Source organism: Misgurnus anguillicaudatus, chromosome 2 (genome assembly GCF_027580225.2).
Source record: "Misgurnus anguillicaudatus chromosome 2, ASM2758022v2, whole genome shotgun sequence".
NCBI lineage: Eukaryota > Metazoa > Chordata > Actinopteri > Cypriniformes > Cobitidae > Misgurnus > Misgurnus anguillicaudatus.
The window spans coordinates 9,747,305-9,766,046 of record NC_073338.2 but is presented as its reverse complement, the minus strand read 5'-3'; the positions used below and the strand labels follow the sequence as shown (position 1 = coordinate 9,766,046).

At 38.5% G+C, this 18,742-nt stretch overlaps 1 protein-coding gene across 1 annotated transcript; it reads right to left on the bottom strand.

Annotated features, from left to right (window-relative positions):
• Nucleotides 1-224: 224 nt before the first annotated feature.
• Nucleotides 225-12,832, bottom strand: LOC141351365 (vimentin A2-like). Its single transcript, XM_073857996.1, has 7 exons — nt 12,806-12,832; nt 12,493-12,588; nt 2,249-2,410; nt 1,946-2,071; nt 656-876; nt 403-446; nt 225-323 (listed from the first exon to the last, which is right to left on the bottom strand). Exons 1-7 carry the CDS (start codon nt 12,830-12,832, stop codon nt 283-285), a joined length of 717 nt encoding a protein of 238 aa, XP_073714097.1. The 3' UTR covers nt 225-282.
• Between the last annotated feature and the right edge of the window lie 5,910 nt (nt 12,833-18,742).

The following is an 18,742-nucleotide window of genomic DNA, read 5'->3' as shown; positions in this document are numbered from 1 at the left end:
CAGTGACATTTACCTTTCTTTCTGAGAGTAAAAGATTTACAGTGTATTCTACAGGTCATGCTTGTGTGCTATCACATTTCATCTATTAGGTTCAATATTATTAAGGAAACAAATCTTCGAGACCCAAGTCTTTTTCTTCTGGTTTAACTTCTTCGGTCTCGGGGGATTTATCGATCACCTTCATGAGACAAAAATGAAATAACTTGAAATTATATAATAACTCCAGGTTTATTACAACAACACATTTTTTTTTACTTTTTACTTGAATGCAGTATATGTAGGTCAGCATACCGGCTTAGCTCCGGGCTCAAAATCCTTTTCTTCTGTGAAAAAGCAAGAATATCTTGAAATGAATTAGACAAACCCAATTTTATGACTTGTTTTAATTAACTTGTCACTTACTGCTCTGATTTAAGGAGAGGGGCGTTGGAAGATCCGTTGCAATTCTACAGGCAAGAAAATAAAATGAACACAAACATCAGTAAAAAAACCCCCCACATATCGGTTGTGTACACATGTAGTCTATAGTGTGCCCAGACTGACCAAAAAAATACATCCAAATCGATTGAGGTCAATAATAGGTCAAATTAAACCACGACTACAAAATAAAAAAAAATATATTAAAAAAAATAATGTGTTGATTGAAAGTGTGCACCTGCTCTCCCCTCTCTCCAGAAGTTTCCTGTAGGTGGCGATCTCTCTGTCCAGGGTCACCTTGACGTTGAGCAGATCCTGATACTCATGAAGGTGCCTCGCCATCTCATCATTCATGCTATCTAGCTTCTTTTTCAGATGAGCAATATTATTCTGTGAACGAGACGACTCCTTTTCAAAGTCTTTCTCTCTCTCCCTCATCTGACGCTCCAGAGATTCATTCTACAGGGGCAGGAATGAACATTACAGACAAAGTCAGTGGATTTAAGAGTGCATGGTCATATTGTCATAGAACAGGAGTGGGAAACCCTGGGTCCTGGAGGGCCTCTGTCCTGCAGAGTTTAGTTCCAACCCTAATCAAATACACCTGAATTTAATTTCCAAGTAATCCTGAAGACTTTAATTTGATTTTTCAGGTGTGTTTAATTAGGGTTGGAATTAGGACCAGGATTCCCCACCCCTGTCATAGAAGGACAACAAGTTAAAGACATCTGTTAACATGTATCAAGCTAGCTTGAATAATAACAGATTGGTTTTATTGAAAGATTTGGAAGGTAACTATATCATACCCACACCCTAAACATTGCAATCTGATTAAAATGTTCATTTGCATGTACAGTCTATATAATCATAACCAAATGTCTGTGCAAGCGCAAAGCCAGGGTTGCCAGGTTTGTGTATCAAAACCAGCCCAATGTACATTCAAAACTAGCCCAAAAGCATCCCAATAACTATTCACAGCCTATATAGCAATAACAAATGAAAAAAAAATCCTCACTGAAACTGTTTAAAAGTAGCCCAAATCTGCGCTAAAAAAAAAAAAAAAACGTTTTGCTGGGTATTTCCTGCATTTACTTTTTATAGCGGCCACTAGAACACATTTTTGTCCCACCAAAGTCTTTTTTGATAATAAAATGTAAGGAGTGATAATGTTGATGATTGCAGAAGAGAGCACTAGCAGAGAGCGCTGCATGGGACTGCAAGTGTAAATGTTAACGTACAAGTACATATAATTATTTTGCAAGTTCTCAAATAAAAACGTAAAAGCTCTCAAGTTTTGCAACGGATTTACCTTCATACACCACCCCTTTCAATACGATTGAAATTTGCATCCGATCGACATTAAACATATTGATTAAGGTGTTTACATGAAGGCTTTTCAATCCGATTGAGCCTTTATTTGATTACAAACGCATTATTTGGTTGCATGTAAATGTACCTATTCTGTCTGTTTGTGTACACACACCACAGTATGTTTCAGGTCTGTGAATACTGTCATAAATATACTTACAGCACTCTTAAAAGAATTTAACTCAATGGTGAGCGTCTGCACTTGTCGGTGATATTCACTGGCCTCCTGCTTGGCCTGTTTCAAAGCTTCAGTGTTCTGGTTGGCCTCCTCTGTCAGGTCAGCAAACTGTCCATAAAAAGAGTTTTTTTTAGTGTTTTTTCATTGGTGTATATTAACTGACACATAATGTAGACAAAGGGGAAAAAAACAAAAAAGTCAAAGCAACTGAATTGTAGATGTAACACTACTGGTTTTAGCAAAGATAGTTTTTCATCCAAAACAAATAAAAATTAGGAAATGCACCTTTGATTTGTACCACTTTTCCGACCATTGGATGTTGTCGGTGGCCAGGTTCTCGTATTGAGATCTAACATCCCTGAGAGCAGCTGTTATGTCATGTTTAGCTGTATCCATTTCCACATACATCTGCTGGTCCTGGATCTGTTCCTGCAGCTCAGTCAGCTCCTACAGAAAGAACGAACGAGAGATTTGTATGCAGTACATTCAGTACAGGCCCGGTACTAGGCTTGCTGGACTGGGGGGGCAGTCAGGATTTTTGGGTGGGCAGCCAGGATTTTTGGGTGGGCAGCCATTTCTCGACTAAAATGATTCATACACTAAAATTATGGATGTTTCAATCCAATATTATTTTGCATATGTCTTATAATAAAAGGCCATTTATATGTCATTTTGCACATTCAAATTTTAAAAGTAGATGCAATTAGATTAATGATTTATAATGTTATAATGATTACACTAGTTTGACACATTTAGTCACAGTTAATGAAATCAGGCAAGCAGGTGATATAAATATAAAGCTGTACATATAGCTATATTTTATTAATGTTTACACTGCATTTAATCTATTATTTCACTTATAGATAAATTAAAGCCATTATTATACCTACCCTACCCAACATATACCTTTATTCTAAATAAACACTTGTTAGGAACTTTATTTCCACTTTTCAAACATTTTCTTCATTTAAAATAATGTATTTTCAATGTGATATATGTGATAATAAGCTGTATTGTCATAAATTCCTGACCCTATCATACATGCTGCTGCAGCAACCTCTAATATCACAACAAAGCACAATGCTTTAAATAATCTTTTTTGAAACATCATGAAAGCAAATTGACGTGCATGACAAATTCGTCAAAGGTTATCCTGTTTGCCTATAGCAGCACCAGACAAAAGCACAAGCCCTAAAATACTGTAAGTGTGATTTGCGACGAGACCAAAGATAACACTGCTTTGTTCATAACACAGCAAATTAGATATTATAATACAACGCAACATTATAAAATACAACGTTTTACCTTACGATGACCTTGCGGAGTGACAGTTCCTCCTGAACCTAAAAGTCTGTAGATTTTTGCGTGTGAAGTTTTCCTCAAACGCGAGCTGAATGAGCTGATGATGAATGACGATGACAAAACCGCTAAAATTTTATTTTAAAACTGCATGCGATGCTCAGCTGTTACAATACTGTATATTTACTGTATAACCATCTTATATCATTTATATCTACTGTATAGTATGCCACAACCAAACTGCATATTCTAATTTTAATAAACCAAACTACGTCTAAAACAGACACATTAAATGCTGCTGGAGACTTGCCATTGGCTGTTGTATTTGAATGAATAAATAATGAGGTGAGTCCAAGAACCTATATTTGGGCATGTTTTACTATAAAAAAAAGTTTTAAATTAATATGTGTTGGGTTATTACGTTTATGTAATACTAAATTGCATTGTTTCTGATATATATTTTAAAGATGTGTTTTTTTATAAGTTACTGTCATAAAGAACAGTAGTGCTTTTCCTGTGACTTAAATACTACTGAAAAGACCTCTATAGCTTAAGCAAGCTAATCAGATGAGCGTGGGCGGGAGCTGTAAACGCTAGCGCTTGGCTAATGAAGACATTTTTTTTTAAAGACACTGGCTGGACATTTTTGGGGGGGTTAAAGGAAAATCTAGGGGGGGCAATGCCCCCCCCCCCATAGACCTGGCCCTGATTCAGTACATCTGTTGAACCTATTTTGTTTTGTAGTGTGAGCAAACCAGATCAAGACTTCTGATGAAAATGCGAGTTATGGTTTTCCAGAGTTTCACTGCAGAAAATGTGTTAATTAAGGTGATAGGGCCGGGGGGCATGGCAATCAAATTGGCGTACACCTCATGATGAAAATGAAAACATTTGTATTAAAAACACTCAAATAAAACTTAATTTTGAAGAAACTATGACAGAAAATGAACACATACTAGATTATTAATGAATTAAATGTTTTTAACAGATACCTCTGATGGGAAGATCTGCGTGATGAAGTGAAACTAAAGGGTTAATAAACACAAACAGAAGCAGATGTTGTAGAATGTCTGGCGAACGATGATGGATAGCGCGAAGATTGTAAAAACTTACTGTAATTAGTGTAACTATTGTAGCATGTATAGTGGCACTTTTCCATTGCATAGTACCCCCGGTTTGGTTTGGGTCAGGTCGGGTCAGCTCACCTCAGTTTGGCGTGGTTAGCTTTTCCATCGAGTTTAGTAACACTTTGCAGTGGGAGGGATTATATGTGTGTCGTTATATTTGGACTGCCTAATGCTGTGACATCATACAAGTGAAAGCGTTGTTGTACATTCCCATACGTTTTATTTATTTCTCAGTCCGCCACAAAATTAAAATTGGCCACCACAAACAGATGTTTGCACATCACGTTTATCACTTCCTCTGTCTCACATGACAGTTTCTGTACAAACACCCATGGCGTCAGCCTCACTGAAGTTGCATTTAAGCATATACCTGTGTGCTAACGTGTGCAATGCGAATGTTCCGCCACTAACTGCAAGTCTGGAAAAAACTGGTACAGTGTTCCTGATTCTCAACCTGTGGATGTTTTTCATTGCTAAAAGGGAGTTTGGGAACTTATTGCAGAGGACAGATGACAACAGGTTTACTTGAAACAGCGCAAGCTATCACTAAGGTAAAGCTAATCTTTTCCATTATAGCGATGACACTGGGAGTGACGATTCTCTCAGACCAATCAGTGATCTACAGTGTTTTCGCGTCACGTTTGGTATCATGTCGGATCACTTGGAAACCCAACTGAGGTGGAATTAAAAAAGTATTATGTACTACATACTGCACCCAGTGGAAAAGCTCCCAAACGTAAGCTGAACCGACCCAAACTAATCCAAACCGTGTGGTTCTATGCAATGGAAAAGCGCAATAAATAATTCACATAAATAACGTAAGCATGAGCGCTCAACAATTATATCGAATCAACCAGTGATGGTAGTAACGGCATTATAAATAAACGGTGTTACTAACAGCGTTATTTTTTTCAGTAACGAGAAATCAAATAAATTACTGTTTTCCCTGTTAACACGACGTTACCGTTACTGACATTAAAATGTTGCGGATTACTAAAATTAATCTCACTGAAGCGAGTAGGCTCTCATCCAGACAGGCAATGTTTTTCTCTAGTGTGTGTTTGTGTGTGTGAGCGTGTGTTGAGGGGTGGGAGACACATAACTGATGATGACTACTGATGATGAGCACTACTTTTATACAAGAATGTTATGTAAGAAAGGCAAGAATGTTTATGTAACGTGCAACTTATGACGAGTAAGAAAGAGTCTCTCCACGTCTGTAATTCTGATAAAGCACCTCACATCATCACATGCTGCAAGACAATTAGTGTTTTCTCTTTAATGTCCAAATGTATCAAATTTTATATTGGGGGCATCCAAGTTGTTTCAACTTTTTGAAGTAATGCAATAGTTACTTTCCCTGGTAATTAGTTACTTTTTTTAATGATGTAACGCAATTACTAACTCAGTTACAATTTTTGAGAAGTAACTAGTAATTATAACTAATTACTTTTTTAAAGTAACATTGCCAACACTGGAATCAACAGCCAGAGACAATTACTTTCATGTGAGTCATGTGTATTAAATTCCTCAATAAATCGACATATACATCCAACTAGGAACAGGCATGAGCAAAAACATAAATAATTATACAGTCCAGAAAGTTTCAGCATAAACTCAGTTCATAGATAGTCCAATGAAATCAGTCCCTTGAATATTCAGAGTTCAGAAATTCAAAGTAACAGTCAAACAGTACTAAAGCCTCTTAGCTTGCTCTTTAAGATATTGAAGATTTTACAACCATCGAGTGTTGAATAAGTTGCTTGGGGAAACACTTAATCTTGAGGTACTTGTATTTGCCTTTTCCATGTGCTCACATGATAAACCCGTCTGAGTATTAGAACCACAAGTGCTGCAACAACATCACTTCCTGTCTAATGCTGCTTCTCTTTCCCTGAGTACCTACTTAACGAGCGCTAAGACAGTACTTACATTTGCGTTAGTATGGACAGCATCCACCATGTTGACGTTATCATGTGACCCATAACCAGTGTTGGGCAAGCTACTTGGAAAATGTGGGAAATGTGGCAAGCTAAGCTACATCAATAGTAGCTTCCTACATCCAATCTACTTTTTATTTTTAAGCAGTTTTATTATGTAATTATTTATTATGTTTCCATTTAGCATTCTGGTAATTATAGGCAATTAAAGCATAATGTAGGCCTAGGTACTTTACATTATGAGGCGGTTTCCTGAACAGGTCTCATTCTACTCCCAGAATAAAATGCATGTTTGAGCTGCCTTAATTTAAAAACACCTTGCCCTGACATATCTTAACTCTTTCCCCGCCATTGACGAGATATCTCGTCAATTAAGACAAAAAGCTTTCCCGCCAATGACGAGATTTTCCGTCTTTCCGCAATACCGCCATTATCCACCAGGGCAAAACCCGGAAGTATTGCCCTATGGCAAGCTGCTGCATGTCCGTGTCTGTTTTAAAGATCGCTCTGAATGGGATCTCTATGAAAAGTCCGTCACAAACATGGAATTATCTCTGCTTTTTGCTCAAAATGTGGTGTTTTTGCAGAAGCCTACCCATATTCAAAAGCTGATTACAAAAGAACTACTCAAGGTAGGATGAAACGGTTTTTTTTGTTTGAAAGCAGAGGGTCAGTTCTTTCATTTGGTATATTGTATGTTTATATATCTGAAGAAGAACATTTTCTGGAAGGGCTCGGTAGCCCCCCTGTAATGAAAAAAAAACATTGGTGCACAGATCGGACAAACATGTACACACATGTACGAAAGTTGGTACGCATATAGATCTCATCGACCTGAACAACTTTCACACTCAAACCTATTAGCTCCGCCTAACAGGAAGTCGGGCATTTTGGATGGTTTAAAAAATGTGTGCGATGAACTTTAAATACTCCTCCTAGGGGATTCATGCGAATGACACCAAACGTGGTGAACATGATGGCGAGACATTGGACTTGCTAAATTGCGAAGGGATTTTTTATATCTCTAACGGTTCTGCCATGGCGAGGCGACAAAGTCATGGCAAAATCAAAGAAACAGGAAGTGTCTAATATCTAAGGCAAAAAATGTCTTATTGTGATGCCATGCGGGGTGTTTGTTTGTCTGAAGATTCCGATCGCATCGATGTGCCTATTGTGACTCCCGGTTATAGTGCCACCACCAGGCCACAGGAAGTGTGTCAGTCATGAACTTTTAAATACTTCTCCTAGGGAATTCATACGATTGACACCAAACGTGGTGAACATAATGCTGAGACATTCTAGATCTGGGGCCTATACCATGAAGCCGGTTTAGTTGTTTAGCCAGCTTTGTTTAGGATTAGTTTGTGCAAATCCTGGGTTTTGGGTACCATGAAAATAGCTTGTACCAACAAGGCCTGAACATTGGCTTGGTTTTGTCAACCTGAAACTAATCCTGTAACCCTGAGTTTGTTTAACCATTTTCATGGTACGGGCCCCAGGGGTCTCCAACACGTCGCTCGCGAGCTACTGGTAGCGCGTGTCTTAATTGCAGGTAGCTCGGTTGTGGGTTTATTTATTTATTTATTTTCTGTGGTTATGGCGCATTTGGATGTCTGGTTAGTGTTACAAGCGCCTGTGGTACTGAAAACTGGGTGCGTGTTTGGCGTCGCGTTGTAGACCGGCGTATCATATGACATCAGTAATTTCACATTATGATCCAAAAACAAACAGATAAGTACGCGGGGTCCGCGCCGCGGCAACCGGCCGATCCGCGCAACGCTGTGAAGCCCGCGCCACTGCAACCGGCCGATCCGCGCGATGCTTCGAAGCCAAACACATCTCGAGTCGAGGCACTATGGTTAAAAAGGATGCCGTGATTTTCGGATTCACTTTTGGTAAAACGAAAATAAAGTCGTCACAAGTTAAATGGGTTATCATCTCATATTTAAACATCAAATGTCAAGAAATACCAGAGAGCCATACGAGCATTACATCTTGACTGTGAGACAGGTGAGAGGACGACATGACACAGCTAACGTTAATCATAAAAGGATAGCAAAAGACTTAAAGCTGCTTAATATTATAAAGCTTGTGCTTTGACTGGGCGTGTTTAAAAGCATGCTGATGATGCGCATCCACAACAGGAGTTACAATTTCTCTTGTGCAGATGCACGTTGTTTAATACATTTATGTTGTATCAAGGCTTAATATTATGCAGAGTGCGTCATACAGTATATAAAGCGCATCAGTTTGTGTTTATTAAAGGATAATTCCGGTATTTAACACTTTGAGTCTCATTTCTGGTTTGTTTTGGATGAACTACAGTGATGGACACAGAAATTTTGACAATGGGTCGTGTCTTGACTTTTCGACTCATTTAGAAGCGTCTCTTGACTGCTTCAGAATGGAAGTCAATGACCATGCACAAAATGTCATTAAAACAACACTTAACGTTCATTTTCAAAACTGTACTACTCACCGAGTGGTTTGTGGTGTTCGTTGATGATTTCATTAATAATATAGTAAAAAAAATATAGTATGTGTTCATTTTTCTGTCATAGTTTTTTCAAAATTAAGTTTTATTTGAGTGTTTTTAAAACACAATGACGCCCTTTTCATTGCCTCAGTTAATCAGTACTCGTTTTTCAGACCTATGGATTAATCAAAATGAAAAATTACATACATGCACATCTCTATTATGAATCCAAATGCAGTAAATACTCTATGTATGTTTGGATCATCTTTCTAAATCTGATCTTTAATAAATTATTTTTTTATTTAAAATGTGTTTTTTTTGAAGAATCCGACCATATCTAAGAGGTGATAAAAAGTATAAATAAAGACAACATGAAAGTTTTTTTGTTGTTGTTGTTTAAAAGTATCTGTTCTTTCATTTGATGTATCACATTTTTATGTTTAAAGAAAAGCATTTTCTGGAAGGTATTAAAATTTTGTAAAAATATAAAAAAAAAGCTGTAGGGGAAAGAGTTCAAATCACAGTGAGTTAATAGATTGTTGTCTATTAACTTACTTATTTTGGTATTACGTGACACAAGTAGCTCTCGACCACTTTTATTTTTTAGAAAGTAGCTCTCCAATGAAAAAAGGTTGGAGACCCCTGCTTTACATGTTTCTTGTCTTCTATCCAGTTTTCCTTAACTGGGCATCAGATGTCTAAGACCTTTCTAATGGTGTTAATGTAGGCTAGAAGTTCTCTCTATCTCTCATCTCTGCAATGCCTAATTTAAACCCGCACTGGCGAGTCTTCTCGCGGTTCTGAGTGTGATGTGTTGACTTTACCTGTGTAGTTAAACGATTGAGACGCGTCATGCAAATAAGCGGTAAAACCTGACCCTGCATTCCGTATTGTTGTCACAGGTGCCCTTCACATGCGTGAACACCAGAGATGGGGACTCGAGTTTGAGACTCGGACTCGAGTGCGACTTAAGTCGCACACACAGTGACTTTAGACTCGACTTGAGACTCGACCCTCAAAGACTTCAGACTCGACTCGGACTCGAGCCGCGCGACTCGTGAACAATGTTTATTTTTAGGAAACGTCTGATGAACTCGCTGTCATACCCCTCCCTCCGTTACCTACAACCTGCCCACGATGTGACACGTGACGTATCTGCTCCGCGCGCGCGGCCGCGAACATACATATCGAATACACCGGCTGATGCTGTCCCACTCATCTGAAGCTTTGGGTATTGCTGTGACGGATCCGCGGTTCGGCTCGCATGCGATTCGCGGATTAATATGCAATTTAAATAGAGTAAGTTTATCATTAACTTGTTTCTAAGGCTTGCAATTGTTTAAATGGTTAAACAATTTAACCGCAAAAAGGCGCTCAATTGAGCAGATTTCTGTACGCACATGCGGTTAAGTGTGTCCGGTCCAGCTCCAGTCAGGTCCAGAGTTGCGCTACTTTGTGTCATACTGTAGTCCATTAACATACATTTGCTGGATAGAGCAATGAAAAACAATGTAACGTTTTTATGTGAAGCGACTGCTGCATCTTCTTCTTGAAGCGCTCCGCCTGTGTTTGAACACGCGTTTAATTCCCCTCAGTAGTGCACATACAGAGAGAAGTGTTTCAAAAGTAAAGCCAACATAAAATCTTTCTTTTCTTGACAGGGCCCGGCACATACACACAAAATGATCTCACAGTATTCTTTTTCTAATAAAAACATTTTTGTTTTTGTCTTAAGAAACCAGTCAGAAACCAATCTGGGCTTATTTGTTCTTAATAAAGAGACAATAACTTCAATTAACCTACTTAAGTCTGTGTCATTTATGTTAATCAAACAACCCAAGACAAACAGAAAATCACGTCTATTGCTCAAAAAATAATAATAATAATAATAATAATATTTAATTTTTACAAGACAGTGTTATTATCCATTTAATTTAATTTCTGTACCTAATGCTAATTTTAGACCTTACTTAATGTGCAACTTTGTTCTTTTTTTATAAATGTTTGTCATTTCTTTATTTGTTATTAGAGTTTTATTTGTTACAACGAGACTTGAGACTTGACTTGGATTTGAGCCCAGAGACTTCAGACTTGACTTGGACTCAAGCTCAAAGACTTCAGACTTGACTCGGACTCGAGCTCAAAGACTTCAGACTTGACTCGGACTCGAGCTCAGAGACTTGTGAACATCTCTGGTGAACACTTGTTAAAAAAACTGATCGCGCAGTGTCAAAAACTCCATTTGATGCCCCCTGATTGCCCACTCGCCCAATCCCGTCTATGGATAATCCAGCTCGACTCAAATGTATAAAACATGCGCCGTTATAGACATACTAGCGTTTCTTTTGTAAAGAGACAACGCTGTACTCAAACATCAAGATATTTATTTACCGTTGCAAGACGTTTAGCTGCTCTGCTGTGGAACTTTAGCTCGAGGCACTCAGGTGGCATAGTTAAGAGGTCTGACTGACAGTTTGAGCGGATCCAAAAATATTTTGTTTTTTTAATACCTTTTATTTGATAAATATATTTGACAGACAGACAGACGTAAATGTTTACCAATAGCATTGATTTATTAAACAAAATTAAATATTTTTTTATTATTAAACCCCTTCAAAAAAGGGCACTTCGGAGGGTAAGGAAAAAAGGGCATGTGTTCTGCACAGGTTGAGCCCTATCTGTGCACGTGCCTGCACCCCAGCACCACACAAACAAAATTGAAACAGCAGTGGTGTCTTTAAGATTGTAGCCAGACCATTACAAATAACGCTATATTTACAGAATGTACAAAATGCTAAGCTTAGCTAATGCTAGCACTCTCCCAGTAAGCCAACAAGGCAAGACAAAAAATCCCCTTAAGTAAAATTTTACAGTAGGCTAAAGCATATATACAACATTTGAATTTGGTCAAAAAAAGTTAATAAAAGCTGTCCTGAACCATCTTTAAATGTTGACGTGTGTGTGTGTGTGTGTGTGTGTGTGTGTGTGTGTGTGTGTGTGTGTGTGTGTGTGTGTGTGTGTGTGTGTGTGTGTGTGTGTGTGTGTGTGCGTGTGTGTGTGCGTGCATGCGTATGTGTGCGCGTGTGTGTGTTCCTGGTAATCATCACGTTGTGGGGACCAATTGTCCCCACAAAGATAGGAATACCAGTATTTTTGTGACCTTGTGGGGACATTTTGATGTCCCTATGAGGAAACAAGCTTATAAATGAAGCAAAATGATGTATCTTGAAAATGTGAAGTAGTAGAAGGGTTTCTGTGATGGTTGGGGTTAGGGAATGGGGTAGGTTAGGGGAATAGAATATACAGTTTGTACGGTATAAAATGCATTACGTCCATGGAATGTCCCCACAAAACATGAAAACCAGAATGTGTGTGTGTGTGTATACTAGTCAACATTTAAAGTGAATCAAAAAAGTTTATCAAAGTTGTCCTGGGACAAGAATGGGTATTAGAATGGTTTTATGTAAACTTTTTTTACAAGTTTTGATCCACTTCGAATGTTGACTATATATATCGAATGTGCATTTCTTTTCTTTTAAAATACAGAAAATGAATATTTTTAATATCAAATCATAATTATTACAGATAATTAATAAGATATAAGAAATTAATAAATTAGTAAATGATAAGAGATTTTTTATTATGGATTGAACCTTTCCTTTACAATTGAAAGGAAAGGTTCCTCACCTTTGCATGAAGTTCTTTCAGGAAGACGATCTCCTCTTCTTTTGATATCACCTTTCTTTCCAGAACTATGCGACCAAAAGCCGCATTCTTCAACTCCTGCATGAAACATGAACAGCATAATGTGACAAAGCAGTACTGTGTAAACCGCAATCTCACAGTGAAGAGCTCTTTGTGTTTTAATAAGGATCTGGACCAAGCATGATGCCCTGTGGTCTATGTGGCAACATTTACCTTTCTGCTAATAGGATTATCACATCCAGCATAAAAACCTGACTAACCAGTGCATTACAAAACACTCTCAAAATCGTCCTACTGTCACTGGGGCTGTACCCCAGTTCATATTAGTAACTACCTCAGAACATACTGATATCTCAAAGGTACCAAATCTATGCTATATACACTCACTTTAAGGATTATTAGGAACACCTGTTCAATTTCTTATTAATGCAGTTATCTAATCAACCAATCACATGTCAGTTGCTTCAATGCATTTAGGGGTGTGGTCCTGGCCAAGACAAGAGCTGTTTCTCAATGTCAAGGAAGGATCCTCGGAAGCCAGAATTTCGAGGATGCTACGTCATCGGACTGTTCCAACTCAAGGAATGAGTCCTTCGTTAGAGAAATATCCCATATACAGGAAAGGATGCATATGTGTATCCTTTGCGCTCTTCACAAGCTGAAATCACCCACAATCCTATGCGCGAAGCACCGAAAGCACACCTTTCAATGACGCAATGACGTGCACTTTCTAGCCTGTTCCATTTAACGTGTTCTCTGAATGCTTAAAAGGAGCCTCGCCTTGCCTCTGAAGGAAGTGACTTCCTTTACGAAAAAGAAGTTTATTCAAGTGTGCTATAAGTACACTTCTTTTAAACTTTAAAAATAAGAAAGTATACTTTCAGTTTACTTTTTATGTACTTCTCTAAAATGTACTTTAGGTACTTCTCAGAAATGTTCTTAAATTGTACTAAAGTATACTTGACCTATACTGACCGAAATGTCGAAGTATATTTGGCCTATACTTGTTTACTGACAAGTATTTTATATATATATACTTCTACAGTGGGACAAAAATTGTGAGTAAAAAAGGAATGGAATAATTTACAAATCTCATAAACCAGATCTGTCACCCACAGAAAACATTTGGTGCACTTTTTCTGATTTGAGGATATATATATATATATATATATATATATATATATATATATATATATATATATATATATAATCCCGCATACTTGGACTGATTACTCTGCCACCTGAAACTCATTGGACAGCCTATATAAACTCTCTGGAAACATTCAGTCAGTGCAAAGTCTTGATTTGTACCGGCTGTCATTGCTGAGCGGTTTGCCTGCCTGCATATCTATCTGTATTTTTTGATCTTTATCTGTTTTACCTGGTTTATGAGTATATTTGTTGCCTGCCCTGACTAGTGATGCAAAGTCCGATTCATTTCCACGAACCGGCTCTTTTTGGACAGTTCGGCTCATTGAACCGGTTCAAAAAGCAGATTCACCGGTTCCTGACATCATCAAGAAATGACATCTTATTTTCTAACTAGTTTTATCAATGAAACATTCAAATAAAGTAGTTTGTGTCAACACATTAAAACATTCGAATAAAAAAGTTGTTTTTGTGAAGGAATAGCTGATTTATTGCCTTTCATTCACAAGTTAGTAATTTTTGTGGTCAAAGTTTCAATCGCGGATTGTAAATGCTAGATACAACTGACCAGTTTTGACTAGCATACAACTTGAATAAGATTCCTAAAAGACATTGATGCACAATTGCGGATGTGTAAGTATAAAAATAAATAAACTTGTCTTTTAAACTCATTGGTCATCCTTAAACAACTAATATGATTTGCATGCACAATGAATCATACCAAAACTAAAGCTTTTTAATAAAACAAGCATATCAAGAAACTAATAAAACAAGAAAGTTCGGGCATCAGGTTCGTTCAAATCCTCAGTGATTCACACACAGTGTCAGCTACTCATCTGTCAGAATCGTCTGCAATCATCGCTTCGGCAATCATCGACAAACTTCATTTGGTTCTTTTTGAGTTTGACGTGCTATTTCGGCTCTGCGTTCTGCCTCATCAACCCGGAACCTATGCCCGAAACTAAAGTTCTATTCAGTTCGATTTGTGAACCGGCTCGACCGGTTACTTCCTGAGAACCGACTCAAAAGAACGATTCGTTCATGACCCTAACATCACTAGCCCTGACCCTTTTGCCTCTTTCATGACTACGAGATTTGCCTGCCCTACATTGCTGTGTTTGCTGTCGTTTGACCTTGCCTGTTGGAGTATGAAGTACCCTTGACATTGAGAAATGGGCCCGTATTCATAAAGAATCTTAATGCAAAAAGAGACAAAAAATGTTGCACACAATGCATGACAGCAGTGTTGTTTTTGGCAGCCCTTTTAGTTTTCGTTTTAGTCTTAGTCTTTTGGACGAAAATGCTTTTAGTTTTAGTCACATTTTAGTCACTTGTTAAATTTATAGTTTTAGTCAAGTTTTAGTCAACGAAAACGCAAAAAGGTTTTAGTCAAGTTTAAGTCAATTTTAGTAAGTATTTTTTCACCAATGAATTTAGGTTAAAAAGTGTGGTGTATTTAATACAATTAAAATGTGCATTAAGGTTGTCCCTGAGGGCTTGCCGTTGTTTTAGTCGGTGTGCCTTCTGCGCATGTCATAAGAAAAAGTTATGAAGAAAAAAGTTTAGCCTAATATACCATCATGTTGAGTTTGTGTGTTACGCTGAGACCTCGCTTATAAAGTTGAGAAACGTGTGCCTTGCCTTATTTAAATACACCACAAAAAGTATTGGAAATGGACTTAGGTTTGACAAGCAGATACATGTAAAACCTTAAGCTTACCATGAAATGTGTCACAAGCCGATTGTCGAGTAAAATTGAATGTATATGATATGTTAACAGCGTGACTTGTTAGTTACCTTTAAAAAATATTAGTGTGATGAGCCTTCAGGTGCCGCTTGAGATTGGTGGTATTCTTCCCACCTAGTTTGTGGCCACATTTACCGTCGTCTCCCAATATGCATTCCGTTTTTCTGTCTGATGGATTATACTGAAAGTATGTCCATAAATCATCTCGTCGTTATTGGCGTCACCGCTACGGTCCTTCGAACTCGCCACAGCCGCAGGTGTGTTGTTGTTGTTGTTGTTTGAAATCTTGTGCACGTGCGCGGCATGGCGGCAGCCGGGTGGTGGGCGTGAGCGTGAGTGAGACTGTGTTGACCCGAAACAAGGATAGAAAGCGGCAGCATTGCTGATACTTTTGAGCTAAAAACAGACTGATTTCACGCAAAATAGGCAGAAATGACATGCATTATGAACGTCAGACTTATAATCATTTTCGTTCCGTCTCGTTTCGTCAACGAAAACTCGAAAGCGTCTCGTCATGTTTTCGTCACCTTAGAGACATTTTTAGCTAGTCATCGTCGCGTTAGCGTCATAAAAAAACATGTGCGTCAACGAAATCATTTCGTTATCGTCATCGTTGACGAAAACAACACTGCATGACAGTAAGTTCATAACATGCAACACATTAGATCGTGCAGGAATCATGTTTGTGAACGATCTTATTAGAGATATAATAACATAATATAGCGCCAGAAATAAAAGTAATCACTACATTAACTACAGTAACTACAGATTCGGTAGAAAAATGCAACTATGCAACTAATGCAACTTTGATGCCGAGACATTGTAGATGCTAAATTGCGAAGGGATTTTTGATTTCTCAAACGCTGTTCCCATGGCAACGTGTCAAACTTTGCTTTCATTTTCCGGCATATTTAAGGCTGACACTTACATTATTTAAAGCTCTTGGCGTGCTTAGATTATCTTCAAATTTGTCACACATCAGAGTTTTTGACTGTTAAGTGTGGACAAACAGGTCAGACATAGGTGTGCCTCTTAAGTCAGCCACTAGTGCCCCCGTTTGTCTAAAATGTGGGGTTTCTTTTACCTACAGTCCCCAAAATGATCAGTACAACATTAAATAGTCCACTGATATTTACCCACCTGATGCACTTTCCCACCGTGCATCGTTTTCTCGGAGGCACCATGTAGCGGTAAAAAAACGTGCAAGGGCCCGCATTGCTGCTTGCAGCTATATTTTATTATTATTAGAATGGCCTGCACCAAAAGGTGCGAAGCCCTATTGTTTTTGCTCGGATTATTATTTTTATTATTATTATTATTATTATTATTATTATTATTATTATTATTATTATTATTATTATTTTTATTTTTTTTTTTACATTTTGGAGCAATTTGGGTGCCTTAACATACTCGAAAACTCTTGAAATTTGGCACAGATATCAGAGTCGTCGGCCATTAGGACCGGGCAAAGGCTGAAACACGGGCGTTGCAGGGGAGCTCTGTAGCAAACAGTAGTGCGCAGATCGGGCAAACATGTACGCACATTTACGAAAGTTGGTACACGTATAGATCTCATCGACCCGAACAACTTTCGCCCTCTAACATTTTAGCTCCGCCCAACAGGAAGTCCGCCATTTTGGATTGTTTAAAAAATGCATGCGGTGAACTTTTGAATACTCCTCCTAGGGGATTCAAGCAAATGACACCAAACGTGGTGATCATGATGTCAAGACATTGGACTTGCTAAATTGCGAAGGGATTTTTGATATCTCGAACGGTGTTGCAATGGCGAAGCGGCAAAGTAATGGCGAAATCAGAGAAACAGAAAGTGTCTAATATCTAAGGCAAAAAATGTCTTATAGTGATGACACGCGGGGTGTTTGTTCGTCTGAAGATTCCGATCGCATCGATGTGCCTATTGTGAGTCTCGGGTATAGCGCCACCACCAGGCGCCAGGAAGTGTTGCAGTCACAAAGGTTGATTTTTTTGACAGTTCCATGTGATGTTCTTTTAAATACTCCTCCTAGAATGTTTATGCGATTGACACCAAAAGTGGTCAACATGATGCCAAGACATAGTAGATGATAAATTGCGAATGGATTTTTGATATCTCGAACGTTGTTCTCATGACAACGCGTCAAACTTTACTTTCATTTTAAAGGCATATTTAAGCCCTTCAGTTCCATGCAGTGAACTTTTAAATACTCCTTCTAGGATATTCATGCGATTGACACCAAACGTGGTCAACATGATGCTGAGACATTGGAGATGATAAAATGCGAAAGGATTTTTGACATCTTGAACGCTGTTGCCATGGCAACGCATCAAAGTTTACTATTATTTCAGAAATATTTAAGCCTCTTGGCATGCTTAGATGAACTACAAATTTGGCACACACATCAGAGTTGTCAAATGTTAAGTGTTGACAAACAGGTCAGACATAGGTGTGCCTCTTAAGTCGCTCACTAGCGCCCCCGTTTGTCCAAAATGTGGGGTTTCTTTTACCTACAGTCCCCAATTGGGTCAGTAACAACATAAATAGTCCACCAATATTTACCCACTTGATGCACTTGCCCACCGTGCATCGTTTTCTCGGAGGCACTGTGTAGCGGTAAAAATACGTGCGAGGGCCCGCCATCGCTGCTTGCAGCTATATTTATTTATTTATTTTTTTTTTATTTTTTTTTTTTTAACACTTTTGGGCATTTTGGGTGCCTTAACATACTCGAAAACTCTTGAAATTTGGCACAGACGTCAGAGTCGTCCGTCATTGCAGAAATCCAAAGGCTGGAACACGGGCGTGGCACGGGGGCTCTGTAGCGCCCCCTGTAATTCAAAAACAAACATTGGGGCACAGATCGGGCAAAAATTTACGCACATGTACGAGAGTTGGTACACATATAGATCTCATCGACTCGAACAACTTTCGCCCTCTAACATTTAAGCTCCGCCCAACAGGAAGTCAGCTATTTTGGATTGTTTAAAAAATGCATGCGTTGAACTTTTGAATACTCCTCCTAGAGGAATCATGCGATTGACACCAAAAGTGGTGAACATGATGTCCAGACATTGGACTTGCTAAATTGCGAAGGGATTTTTGATATCTCGAACGGTTCTGCCGTGGCGAGCCGACAAAGTTGTGGCGAAATCAGAGAAACAGGAAGTGTCTAATATCTAAGGCAAAAAATGTCTTATTGTAATGACACGCGGGGTGTTTGTTCATCTGAAGATTCCGATCGCATCGATGTGCCTATTGTGACTCCCGGGTATAGCGCCACCAGCAGGCGCCAGGAAGTGTGTCAGTCACAAAGCTGGATTTTTTTGAAAGTTCCATGC

Coding starts and splice junctions, on each gene's coding strand:
- LOC141351365 (XM_073857996.1), bottom strand. CDS start 12,832: ATGAACTGGGGTACAGCCCCAGTGACA. Junction 2,072..2,248: donor AAAAGTGGTACAAATCAAAG/GTGCATTTCCTA, acceptor TTTTATGGACAG/TTTGCTGACCTGACAGAGGA. Junction 877..1,945: donor TAAATTCTTTTAAGAGTGCT/GTAAGTATATTT, acceptor CTGCCCCTGTAG/AATGAATCTCTGGAGCGTCA.